The sequence below is a fragment of the Argiope bruennichi genome, chromosome 1 (genome assembly GCF_947563725.1).
Source record: "Argiope bruennichi chromosome 1, qqArgBrue1.1, whole genome shotgun sequence".
In the NCBI taxonomy this organism is placed as follows: Eukaryota; Metazoa; Arthropoda; class Arachnida; order Araneae; family Araneidae; genus Argiope; species Argiope bruennichi.
Genome location: NC_079151.1, coordinates 108,609,180 through 108,623,517, shown reverse-complemented (window position 1 = coordinate 108,623,517; position 14,338 = coordinate 108,609,180). Strand labels below are relative to the sequence as shown.

The window sequence follows — 14,338 nt, the reverse complement described above, 5'->3', positions numbered from 1 at the left end:
AGTAGGTATTTGACCAAGTTTTGAATGTAATGGAATTTTCAAGCAGCGAGTCGGCTGTTGACTTGAAGGATATTTTATTCCAAGGTTTACTACACAGTTCACAGAAGACCGTCGAAGATTTAGTTTCGATATAGACCGACATATCGCTGATGCATACCTAAGCTGTGAATGCTCTAGCCTTTAACTCGTGTAGGCTTGTCCGTTTCATTCGAAATGACTGAAAATTAAAGGCTTACACAAGATTAAGATTTACTTTTAACTAATTTGAGAAGGCTGTTACTAAATACATTGAAGTTCCCTGTATAATGGTATAGGACCATTTATTAACCTTAAGTAAAAAACATCTTGAGAAAGAACGATTCTATAGATAAAACAGCATTAAAGACATTCATGATTATTCAAGTATGCGAAATAAGCAAGTTACTGTGCTATAATTGCTTCCAAATTCATTCCTAGCTTATAAAAAGGGACATCAGCATTTGAAGTTTTACCATCCAGCAGACTAGTTATCTATTTCAGAAGGTTGAAGAATTGGCAAGATGCACCATTCATCGATCGAGATTAATGCCAACTTGGAGTTCAGGACTCTTCATTCTCAGATATTGACGTTTACTTCGAGTTCTGAAGGAAAAAGTATTTGATTATTAATATAACCGATTGTAATGAGCTATCTTCAAATATGGTCAAACTACTGCAAGCTATATATAAAATGACAATGCGAGCAAGAATCGGAAATGGATTCAGGTTTAGTAAGGTTTCTAATAATTTAATTAAGCATCTTGTAGTAATCGATACCAGGTAAATCGTATGGACGGTTTGCTTTACCCCCAACAGTTTATTAGGTTAAAAATACGAAGAGCTTAGAGCCAAGTTTTTTTTACGTTTGATCTTTGTTTTGATATAATTTTGCGTCGTTCCAGTGAAAATTGAGAGCTTAAAACTCAAACGCCAGCGAGTGAATGAACTTTGCTATTTACACATTTGTCTTTTTGCGTTAAACTAAGTACAGAATAAATTAATCCACTAGAAAAGTTCATAGAACTTGAATACGTAGGAGGATTGCCTCTACTAGACAACCAATATTGATTCTAATTTACAAAGTAAAAATACTAGGATTTTTTTTTTGATGGGTTAAAACTTTTGCACATAACAAATTAGATTCACGAGTAAACATTCCAGTGAGTTTATTTCCTGGATAGATCGACGGAAAATAGTGTTATTTATAGTTAATGCGTAAAAATTCAAATATAGCATAGTTTTAAATCTATCCTAAAACTCGATTTAAGGAACTCGAGTTTTAGAGAGCAATTTCATAGTGTTAAATGCATCAGAAATCTGATGTTTTGCAATAAAGATATGTATATATTGAAGCTTGACAAGAACGTTTTGTCAAGGCCCTCTAGTGTATATAATATACCTATTTTTATAGAGCTCGTGAAATTGTAATTAAGTTTACGTTTTATTTTAAAAGGGCACTGCAATATCATTATGGACTTAAAAATTAGAGTTCTTTTTCATACTGAAACAAATCTACAATCCAAAATACGATACAAGTTTGCACTTGTACGGCCAATTTTAAAGAAATGATTTTCACAAATTACGCGAAATCGTCATACGCAAATTTCTGCAGTCGATTCCTTTATTTCTTGGTTCGGCCACTTATATTTTGTATTGTTATATAAAGAGAAATTAACTTGAATAGTTTACAATAAATATAGAATTGTTACAAAAATCTTAGTTTACACGCGAAGTTTCCTTCCATGAAATTTTTACGCAAATCCCCATTAATGTAAACCGGCCCGACAATTTTCATGTAAAGACTAGTATTTGATCAGTTGCATCGAGATAATTTGTTCATAACTACGTAATAGTTAAATTCCAACTTTTATCCGGTTAAGATATTTTAGCCTGTTTTAACGATGCAATCGTCAGAATAAGAGAATTCTGAAATTCACTGAAATTCGCTTTTTTTGCATTATATAGTATTTTTATTAAGTTTGATTACCGTGATTGAATTCCGTTAAGAAACCTGCACCCCTTGAAGTCACGCGATGTTTTGGATACAAAAGACAATTTGGCCAAGTATTTCATTTAAAGTTGGAGAAAACGCTAGATCGTATTTTCTCATTGGTTGCCTTATATTTATCTAGGACTGCTTATTAACGAATTCCAACAAATCTAGATCTACTCGAACGTCACGTTTCTCATTAATGGTCTATTCAAGCCAAAGCATGAGCCACTCAAATTTGAATTTTGTTCCATTTATAATATTAACTAACAAAATTAGTATTCACCAATTGCACATTCTAAGTGTTTATCTGTCTTAATACCATGTATATTATTAAGACTTTATTCATCCGATTTGTCCTAAATATCGAGTTAAACCTATCGGAATCAAGTCAGATCTGCAAAATTATGCAACTTGCAATTCGCCCAAGAATACTCAAGAGTTGCTTAGTTATATTAACGTCCCGTTGTAAAGCAACACTAGGGCTATTTTGGGACGGACCTCGTAATTTTGAACCGTGGTCAGATGACGAAGACGACACCCGAGATGGCACCCCCCTCTCCACACCACACCAGCGGGAGGACGTTTGGAATGACGGATTTAACGTGCAACAGACCCCCACCCCACCCCTCACACGACGGTTCTTCGGAAGAATCGGGTCTCGAACCTGAAACCCTATGGTTCACAAGCCGAGACATTACCACCAGGCCACCGCGGCCTTGAGAGTACTCGAGAGGATATATTATAAAGATGAAGATGCCACTCATCTACAGTTACTTTTTAGCAATGATTTCAATTCGGACAACTTATGAAAGATGCGATTAGATAATCACATATTTATGATAGAATTCTCTACATTAATATAGGATGTAAAAGATTTCTAGAGGCAAATAGTTACGACCAAGAGCTCGCCTGAATTCGAGATTGGAATTTTAGTAGCAGAAACTTAAAGAACAATGTCGAGGAGTACAAAACTAAAATTCTGTTGTAGGTTCCTTTCCTTCCATACATTGCATTTAGCAAGATTCTTTTTCTATTTCTATTTACTAACAAGTTAAATGGACATTTGTTTAGATTAAACATTAGGATTGAAAAGCAATTAAATTTCTTGCACAAAAGTTCTCAGTTTACCCTTTCGGAGCGAGGATTTAAATACTTTGCTAGCCAATTTTATTTGCTTACTGCACTAATTTAATCTGAACTGAATAGCAAAGGCCACTCAAGCCAGAGAAGAGATGCTGAAGAATTATTCTGAAAAAATATACACTTCCATAGAATATTCAAACCCTTCAATTTTTAGGATCATTTTAACCATTCGGGGACTTGGTGTAATCAAATTTGCCTAAATATATTATTCTTTTAAACATTGAAATAAAATTTCCTTCATTTTCAAAAATAAACTATGCAGTTACCTAAACTCAAATCTCAGCGAGAAAGTTTGAGAATATAAGTCATTTCCGGTGACCCATGAAAGTGAACATCAAGAGACATTTCAAGATGGTTATCAAGCGACTTTACATTTCCTAGTCATTAAGGAATTCACCTCAGAATACGCAAGATATCTTTGAAGTATTCAGTTCATTAAATCCCGAGAAAAATTCCTTTTAATGTTAAGGAATAAAGGCATTTGTTCAGTTTCTCACCTTAGGAGGAAATCCTAGTAGTTTCTGGTTGGACATTGCAGGGAGTACGACATTCAGTTCCATAATTCGGCAATATCCGATTAGGAATGGGGCAGAATGGCATCTGGCTGATGCTTTGTCATCTACGTAGGATCAGCTTGAAACAACGTTTCGAAGTATCTGAAAGATTTAAAGACTATGTGTGAGATTTTCTACTCTATTAATAGTTGTACTGACAATTAATAAAAATTGCTTATACCATTGAAATTTCTTCTGAAAGCATTAACATGCACATTTGTATTTATTGAATTATGCATCCAATTACTTTTCAGAAGACAAAAGATTAAAGTGCAAGTACAGTCATATTTTTGTTGTATATATAGGATATTCTAATATACAGAATAATGATTTAACAGTTATTAAACTATTTTTTAATCAGCGTTTTACGACTGACGTCTACAACATTTATAGATCTTGAAAAATTACAGTTTGTGTTGCAAGACATGTCAATATAAACTAATACTTGTACAGTCGCGGGAAAAGGTGCCGCTCGCCTTTATTCCGCTGCAGACAATATACGAAAACTAAAAATTATCATTTTTCAAGATAACAATATATGCTAAAAAATTATGTGCCTAAAATATTCATAGGAGTCTGTATACATATTTAAAATGATGCAAACTTTCTATGGCTGTACTTATGCCACGAATCAATTTCGGACAGGGAAATAATCCAGAATATACATTTTGCTTAATATACCATGATTATATCGAGAAATATTTAGCATTTTCTTTTAACGATTGTTTCCAAATTTAGAAGTGCAATGTTTAAATTCTCTGGACAGAGGCGATAGCATTTGCGATACTTTAAAAATACTTAAACTTTCAATCTACATATTAAAGTCGCTGGATACTTCATGCATAAAATATTTACAATAAAGATTTCAGGATGAGGTTAGATTCTTTTGTGCGAAGCATTGGAGAACACCGAAAGACTTGCTTAAATTTTATTTGAACCTAGATTGTCATTACGCTGAAAGCATCAAAATGTGTAGTTTTCTTTCTCTTTGTACGAGGGAAGATGAATATACGTTTGTTTAAAGAAACAAGTCTGCGCTGTCAAAATTAATAGCTCATCCATAGAAGCAGAGCAAAAATTGCTTATGAAATTAACCAACTTATCCTTTTTGGGCTTCATTCTTGTATTTTGTAAGTACCATCTATCGTTTTTATCATTACTACTAAATGAACACAATTTTATGAGCGCGTATAAAAATAGTTAATTTATTCACGAATAAATGCAATCCTATAAAGTATTAAGAAATAAAATTTCCATTTCGTAATAATTTCATATTTTGCAACATATCAGCCGATGAATAAAGGTTAACTTGGCACAAGAAAAGAGTATGTCCCATTTTAAAGCAAAGAGTATTAATTATGGCAATGAATATAGATTTAATATTTCTCATTTTTTCCCGCTGATGAAACTTTTGTATTCTTTTATGTATTTTTGACCTTTGCGGTCTTGACCGATTTATGTCTAAATTCAACCGTGTTGCTATTTAAAAATTTTTAAACTCCAATTAAATTTTTTTCCAAATTAAAAGTTACTTTTTAATGATAAATGTGTGCAGGATGTGTAGAATACCCCAGATTTCCATGAAAAAAAGTCAAGGTCAATAAATATTCATATTATTAAAGATTCAAAGTTTTAACATTAGAAGGTCAAAAATTTGTTGACTCAACTTCGAAAATCAGACTTATACTAATAAAATTTGATTTGTGGAAGGAATCTTTGATATAATTTTGGAAAAGTGGGTGAAGCCATTGCAAATTTTGTTTTAACTGCTATGTATATGCGATTCCTTAAGAGGCTTTAAATTTAAAGCGTACGTTGATTCCTTTCGAATACTATCATCTTATTCTGGCGTTCACCGTAGAATTAGATGGTTCCCATTTCCGCGACTGTATGTCCATTTCAATATTTAATAGTTGGAAAGGAATTTGAAGTCATAAACATTAGTAAAAAATGAAATAAAAGTAATCCTCAGTTATCGATTCCGATAGGGCGGTTAGAGGATTTTAATGATCTAGTAATATCCTGAATGCAATTTATTTCCTCTGGAAACTCGCTTCTATTGATTTTGAAGTAAAGAGTTTTTTAAAAAGATTTAATAGTGAAATTTCCAAAAATTCTACAATTTCGCGAGATATCCTCGGAGTTATGCCCATTTGCTTTGGCTTCTGTTTCTCAATTAAGCAAATATTATTTCACTTCTGCCTAGAAGAGTTGTTACGGTGCTTAACAGCAGTGATGCATTTTATTATAACAATTGCTTACATGTACTTTATTGCGTATAGTCATTAAATTTACCGATAGGAATTTATTTCTGTATTCGTAAAATTAGGCTTCACTTATTCATGTTCAATACGAGAACTGTATCAAGACGAGTTCTAGATATTTTTAAAGTATCAGCTAATGCGAATGTTAACACATGAATACGATTGGAAACGGTAGGAAATTACAGTCATTCACAGAATTAAAGATTCGTTGCGCTTACATTTCAAAGCATGCATTTTAAAATTAAAACTTGCAACATAAAAAATTACTTACCGTAAATGGGAAGGCAGTCAGCCATCAAGTCTTATGATAACAGCCACAAGCATATAACATAGCCGGCAACAAACGGCCAACTCTGCAGAAAAAAGAATCATTCCCGCACGTATAATAAGAAACAGCACCACAAAAGGGTAAAAACCAAGCAACGATCAATCTCTTTTAAAGTATCTAGATTATCTTCTAACCAATCAAAACGATCCTACTCGATCTTTTCTCTTGCTTATTATTTGGAGTCATTTGCATAAACTAGTTCTTCAATATTTGTTTCGACGCCTTGATGGCATGGTGAGTGAAGTCCTATCCGTCCTTCTCTGTCAGTGAAGCCATGCTCCGAGAATAGAAGATCGCTGATTCTGGACACGATTTCACTGATTATCTGTACTGCATACAGGCATGGTGCATGTAAGGCTTGCAATATCAATAAAATGTCCGTGGCCAAAATATCGAGGCTTGTCTAGAATCAGCCGTCATTTATCTATTTGAAGAGTTCCAACTCTAAATTAATCTTACAGTACCAGCTAGTTTCAGCGACATAAATTTACATTTGAAGTTGGTCATTGAACATAATAAAGTTCATTAATCACATTCATGAGGAGATGTTAATCTACCTGAACTATAATAATCTAATTAAATTATATTAAACCCCAAGAGTCTTGAAGCAGCTTTAGTATTATGTGAAAATATAACAATCCATTTCGTAGCTCATCAGAAGTAATTTCTGAATGTTTGGAAAATTTTAAAAAGATTTTGAAAAGTTTGCTAATCAACTACTATAACCAAACAATTCAAACTGGTTTATTCCTTTCTCTCTCATTTCTCCTCTGGCTTTTTTATTTTTGTATAGTAAGATATATCTTTAATATATTCTGGCGCGTCAATAAATGATACTATAACGATTGCTCAGTCCAGCAATGATACTGATTTTTATAATACTGTTTGTTTTAAAGCATTGACAAAAAAAATCGAATATTATAAAATCAACAGGTGCAATAAGATGATCTAAATGGTCATGCATCATCTCTTTAAAAGAACCCACGGACTTCATGCGATCATTTCAAGAATTTCAAGTTGGTGGGATAAAAGAAAATATTTAGATTTGTGGGGCTAGCTTCATAAGCCAGTTAATAGCCTTAAGACAGGGGCCATCGCTTTTGTCTAGTGGTTATGTTACTCGGCTACGGCCCCAACGTCGCGGGCTCTATCCTCGGAAATGCAATATCCACAGATTCTCGTTTCCATTGCTTCCTCCTATTAATATAAATGAGGGGATTAATGACTAGAAATGATGTCTTGGAGACAAGGAAAGGCATAATTAATTAGCAGAACTCAGAGTTAGTTTTTTCATTGACGCTTATAATTTGCACAACCGATTTGGTTTAATGTCTTCAAATTTAGATAAATAAATTTTTTAGGGTTATTTTTGATTGAAGCTTTGGAATTATGAGAATTTAAACGCTAAGTTCTAACGAAATGATGATTGAGTGTTCAAACTCTTAGAACAATCACCAATTCTGATATGGATGCTGTTGTGCAGACTCACATACGCCGAAATTCACGGATTCGATTTTTGAACTTTTGTATTATAAGATTATGCGTTAAGTCTGATATTTGCTAAATGCTAGTTCGGTGTTTAGCTCTCTAGATAAAATAAAAAATCGCAACACAATCTCGGTATCATAGTATAGAAGCCATCTTCAAGGTTTTAACTAATGACAAATTGTTATTTTTAGAGAAAGTGCCACTTATTTCAAAAGAGTTAATGCAGAAAGACGAGTTATCTTCGTAAATGAAAGTGCTTTTGATATATTGACCTTCGATTATCTTGAACCTTTATAAAACCTCTCTAGCTAAATAAAGGAGATAAATCGCTCAAAGGAAACTTTCGGGAGCGGCAGAGCAAGATTCTACTTTTCCTTGCGCTTTATTGTCCATGATAATGATAGGAGATAATCTAGTATTTCTATTTCTCTTGAAAGTAGCTTAACATTCTGGATTTGGATTAGGAGTTGAGTTAATCAAATATACGAGTTCGATTGGTCACTTACTCCTTATCGTACGAGTAATAAATATGTCAATTTAGAATAATTGCTTTATTCTAATTTTATGGCTATTCAACTAAGAAATTGTTTTTAGATTTAAAAAGTACTTTTTTTTTAAGTTTGAAGAATTTTGAGAGATTAGAATAGTTTCAAAATTTCAAGTATTATGACTTTTGGAAATTTGCATTTTAAATAAATATAGAGTAAATATGCTAAATAAATGAGTCTAGAATTCTTCTTGATAATAATGCATTCCTTTTGCTTTTAACTAAAAAATTTTATTTCAGTTTCTTTTCCTTTTTTTCATTATCAAGCCTATTATTCATCGATTAATTATAATTCTATAAATAAAATGTATAATTAAAATTTATATTATTTCACTTAATAACGGACACTTAGGAAATTTAAAGTTAGTTTTTTTTCTTTAAATGAATAAAAAAGTTTGCAAATTTTCTGCTTCATAAATATTTTATTTCCCTCTTTTTAAAATATTAAGTCAATAATTTTTGACAGCCCTTCATACAGAGGTAGTATCTTTCACCAGTGTGGTGTGGGATTAAATTAACACCATTATTTTATCGAATAGAGAAAAGAGAGTCGTCTATTCTTATTCTGAAGTGTCCTTTATTGGGACTGAAAAGAATAAGAAGGACATAAAGTTAATCACTGGTTAGAACAGAATCGAAAAGCACTTTGCATTTGTAGGTAACAAATCTAAATGTAAACGCAGCATTAACTTCTAACACACACACACACACACACACACACACACACACACACACACACACACACACACACACACACACACACACACACACACACACACACACACACACACACACACACACACACACACACACACACACACACACAAGCATTTACATTCATTATTATTGTAGATTGATTTATTCTTTCTTGAAATCATTATTCTAAATACCTTTTACGATAAATTTACTGGCATTTTTTCTGCGATGTTTGAGAAATTTTTTCTCAGTTTTTTTTAAAAACTGCTTTGCTTAATTTCCGTCATATATAAATTTCTGAAAACACTATGCTCCATAAGATCATTATGGAATAATACAGTTCATATGGCCAAACAAATAATTTAGTGTAACTGATCATAAATCTTCACTTCGTTGAGACTGAAATATGAATGAGTATATTATATTGCATTAATAAATGGCCAAACAAATAATTTAGTGTAACTGATCATAAATCTTCACTTCGTTGAGACTGAAATATGAATGAGTATATTATATTGCATTAATAAAGAGATATCGGACGTTTAAATCGGAGTTTCGAGCAGTTATAAGCTGTCTGAAAAAAAAAGATTTTTTTAACGCAGTCCTGTACTTTAAATAAATGAAATTCGATATATAATCTAATAACAAAATTGTTGATATGGGCAAATTTCGAAACCACTTAATTTACATTATTAGATTATATATCGTTACACATTTTATTAGATTATATATCGTTATACATTTTATTAGATTATATATCGTTATACATTTTATTAGATTATATATCGTTACACATTTTATTAGATTATATATCGAATTTCATTTATTTAAAGTAGGGGACTGCGTTAAAATATAGATTTTTTGCGAATTTATGATTTTTTTTATTTTTTAATACAATGTTATATCTTCATACGCTATTTTTTCAAATTTTAATCATGGGTAAAATTTCTTACGAAAAACCTTAAAATCTAAATTAAAGTCTTATGTATATTCTTCATTCAAATTTGGTGTAAGTTTCTGAACATGTTCTGCAGTTCCTGAACTAGAGAATACATAATCTATTCATTAAAGACATATTTTTAGTGCTTCAGAAAGAGAAAAAAAATGAACATTTTGTATTATTTATCAGTCGAGCTCCAATATTTAAAGAATAAATAGAAATACAGCCTATTTTTTAGTTCTGGAACTATATAATACATGTCTTAAGCTATCTGCAAAATTTTAAACAAATCATTTGATAAACCTCTAAACTAGAATATTTTAGTTTTTTAATTTCTTTTTAGCCAAAAATAGCCCTTTTTTCCAATTAAAAAAAAACTTTTGCCACTTAATTGATATATTTCAGGTTTCATAGAAGCTTTTTCAATCTTTTTTATGTAAATATTCAAAAATGTAATTATTTTTGAACATTTTTCAAAAAATTCATTCCCAACTTAGTCACACACTACGTTTTTGAGTTATAGTGTTAACATGCATGCAAATGTACAGAACGACAGACGATCACCTTTTTGATGCAGTTGGCATTCGATTTTGAGGGGAGATTTTATGTACTAAATGTTCTAAATTTTATGCCACGTTTTATTAGCCCATCTTTTTGTGTTTTTCAATTATTGTGCATTTGCAATTGAATAGACAAGCAGACAAATTGCTTTTAAATGGATTTCACTCAATCAACCAAACAACAATGAAATAAAGACACATACTAAATTTCATTTCTCTAATTAAAGCGTTTTGTGTGTTTTAGACTCAAAAAAAAAAAATATTAGATTTGGAAAGCAGAGTTTCTTCAAAGTCTTTAAGACACATTTTTTAAAGATTACAACACTTTCTTTGAGTCATAGACCCTTTCTTTGAGTCTTTTCATAGGTTTAGTTTTGATATTTTTCAAAGGATTTGAGATTAAAATTTCCAACAAAAATTTGGGCTAACTCCTTATAAAAGATACGTGATCTTTATTATTATCTTCATACCATAGATAAATGCATTAAATCGCTGAAAAAGGTTCATCAATGATATAAAGTAATAATAATAAAATCTGAACGGTGGATTTAAAGTTGGAGAAAAATCCACAGACAAAAAAAAACATTAAAGTCTTTAAATGATGTACTTGAATGTAATCCAAATTATTAGCAAAGTTAGTATTTTCTCATTTCTTCATTAAATTTCTTTTGAATAAAAAACAATGACATCAACATATAACGTAAAAGAAATTTATTGAGCTAAATATAGTGATATATTTGCTCTTTACAATTATAACATATTGAAAAACGTTTTTCTACATTTGTATAAAAGTACACAATATCTACAAAATATAAAAGTAAAATAAAACAATTTAAAAATGAGAACAGACATAGTCATTAAAAACTCATGTTTTGCATTAAATAGATAATCTATCGTAGTTTTTTAAAACTGGTACCTAGAAACTTCTTTAAAAGTCTACATGCAAGAAATTATATTTCTTCTAAGGTCATAAACTTGAAATTTTTAATATAGGAAGCAATATAACTTATAACATTTATAAGTAAAAATATTTGAAACAAATGTAGTAAAGATATAAATTATAAAATGCTAATTTTAACTTATTTCACTATTAAAAGCCTAGATTCTTATTATTTTGCAGAATAAACACGTTTTGTCCACATAGTTTTAGATATTAATTAGATTTGAATATTGTTTATCAAAAAAGTGTAAAGAATACTTATACGCAAAGTCTTTGCTGTTCATGTAAATTATTCATCTTTAACAAACCTATTACTCTTCTATTGTAAAGTGTATGTTTCTTATAAGTAAGTCTGTTCTGTTCTCTTTTCTACCTATCAAATTAGAAAATTACATGAAAAACTTAAATGTTGAATTTTTGAAGTTGTTCTTAACAGTAAATGATTATTTAAATGAGTTTCTGAATTAAAGCTTAAAAATATGAGGTTTAGGTGTATTCATTTTCTAATTTGCAGCGGTTATAAACTTCATAATATTTTCATTTAGATTTATGATTAATATGAAATAAAATAATTTATTTTTAAAGATTTCCAAATAAAAACATGAAAAACAATGACATTTTTGATGTTGTTCATACATAAAAATTACAATTGCATAAATAAAATCTATCTATAAGCTTATCTGAAATGAATTTAATGATTAAAGTATAACTGATTATACACTGATTATAGTATAATTCTTTTAACTTATGTTCAAAAATCAAATTGAAGATAAATTTGAAGAAAAGATAAATTACACAAAATTGTTTTCGTTAATTATTATTTTAGTATTTAATTTAAAAAATAAAAATACTTTATTAATTTTTTAAATAAATAATTTATTTTAAAAATTAGTTTTTTATTCTTTTTTTAAATTATTGAAAAATGGAAAAAAAAAACTAATTTAAAAGAAATTTTTCTTATAGATTTTTATTAAAATATTTAAAATATCTAGCAAGAAATAATGATGTTTTTTAATCCTTTCATTTCCTAAAGTCAATAAAGTCAAAAATAAACAGAAAATGGATACATTTTTACTTTAGAATCCAACTAATGATTGACATATGCTGGTTATAATTATTTTAAAGATTTAAGAGTTCCATATGGATTTTTTAACGAAAGTAACAAAGATACAATAGAATACAATTAATAATTGGTTTACAATTGAATTACAATTGATTTAACATGAGAAATGTATGAGAAATGTCATATAAATAGAGGAACTCGTTGGACGTTAACCTATATTCTAGTTTTTATTTTCGACTCGGAGATCGTTTAAGAACCAATATTTTTAAAGTTTTGATGGTATATAAAGCCTATTAAAAGATATTTCACAATATTTTTAAATCATGCATACATCTAAAAAAGAAATACATTTACATTCCACACGTAGAACTGTATAACAGCATTTCAGAGTCACGTTCTAAAATTGCAGCCAATACCAACTGAGGTTGATTTAGCGCAAAGTTCACATCTTCATAATGATTGTGATTTCACAATGCTGTAGACTACACAAATGAAAGTTCACTGACCAACGCATTCAGCAATAATGTTTCGCACATTTTCTTTTATGTTTGGGACTTTTATCTTTATATAGAAAACTGAGATTCCATATGCTGTTGAACATGAGTATGATACACAAATTCGATTAGCTATTTTTTTCGTTATCAAGATTCCGTCATAGCAATGTTCGTATGACAATTGTTCGCAGAACCTGTGTGATTTTCATTTCCTTTTTTTTCACTCATTTCAACCTGCAAAAATAAATAAATAAATAAATTTAGATTGATTCAGAGTTTTGGAATTTCAAAAGAGAATTTTCTGCTTTATCTACGCTACATAACTGGATAAACATGTAATTGATTTTCTAATTGTTTAACGGATTTTGAGAACTGATAAAAAATTTAACATAGAAAAACTAATAGAAAGAAAATAGTTTTCTTTTGGAAAAATATTATCGGGTGGAATAAAAATATCTCTATATGAAATAAGACATTTTTGCGCATTTCTTTAACTGTTATGTATTTAATCGAATAATAGTTTTAAGAATATTTTAAAAATGTTTCTTCTGTTGGATTTGGAATTTGCTTTATACATTCAGAGCGAATTTTTTCATGCACAAATGATTTTTTGTTCATTTTCTTATAATTAAAACAAAATTCCAAAATGGCGGACTTCTAACTCAAAAAATACCTCTATAGTTCTTTAGAATTCACGACAATATCTTTTAGTTTCAATTGATATGAGTTATCTCCTTAACTATATAATTTTTACCAGATTCATTTAACACCATTCTATGAATTTTACATGGTATTTCGTATTTTAATTGCATACATAAAATTCTATTTAATCATTTTAACTATATGGACACTAAAAAGCCACAAACTCACACTCAGTGACTTTGCGGTGGATGCCCGAGAAGCATTGGTATGGTACTTACGTATTAACGCCCCCGCAGCTACAGATTTGGCGGTTTTTAAGTGCCGCCAATCACTTTCAAAATTTAACACTTTCAAAATTCAACGCCACCTCAGCTACAGATTAAGCTCTTTATTGGCGCATTAGCGTAAAAACCGCCAAATCTGTAGCTGCTTTGGCGTTAATACGTAAGTACCCATTGGTGTCACCGCGAAATTCGTCTTCCTTTGAAAAAATTGGTCTCTATTTGAATATCAACCTCTTAAGAACATGAGCAGTCATCGCGGTTTGTGAGGGGGTAGGGAATTTTCTTAACTTTGATCGAACTAATTTTCTGTTACATTCAAATATGCCACAGACATTTTGTTTTTGTAATTTAACACAATTCTCTTATATTTGAAAGTGCCGTAAA

The 14,338-nt window shown here is 30.1% G+C and overlaps 1 protein-coding gene and 1 long non-coding RNA gene across 5 annotated transcripts in view; both read right to left on the bottom strand.

The window, feature by feature from the left end:
- Positions 1-339: 339 nt before the first annotated feature.
- Positions 340-6,375, bottom strand: LOC129979331 (uncharacterized). The gene is made up of 3 exons (XR_008785228.1): positions 6,244-6,375; positions 3,652-3,810; positions 340-621 (listed from the first exon to the last, which is right to left on the bottom strand). It is a non-coding gene; the product is annotated as an uncharacterized LOC129979331 (long non-coding RNA).
- A 6,119-nt stretch (positions 6,376-12,494) lies between these two features.
- LOC129966259 (putative sodium-dependent multivitamin transporter) overlaps positions 12,495-14,338 on the bottom strand; it is a 58,732-nt gene continuing 56,888 nt past the window's right edge. For all 4 annotated transcript variants that reach the window (XM_056080698.1, XM_056080676.1, XM_056080690.1 and 1 more), the window contains one exon: positions 12,495-13,262. In XM_056080698.1, coding sequence (XP_055936673.1) covers positions 13,176-13,262 — 87 coding nt within the window. In that variant the 3' untranslated portion in view covers positions 12,495-13,175. The remainder of the gene's footprint in view (positions 13,263-14,338) is intronic.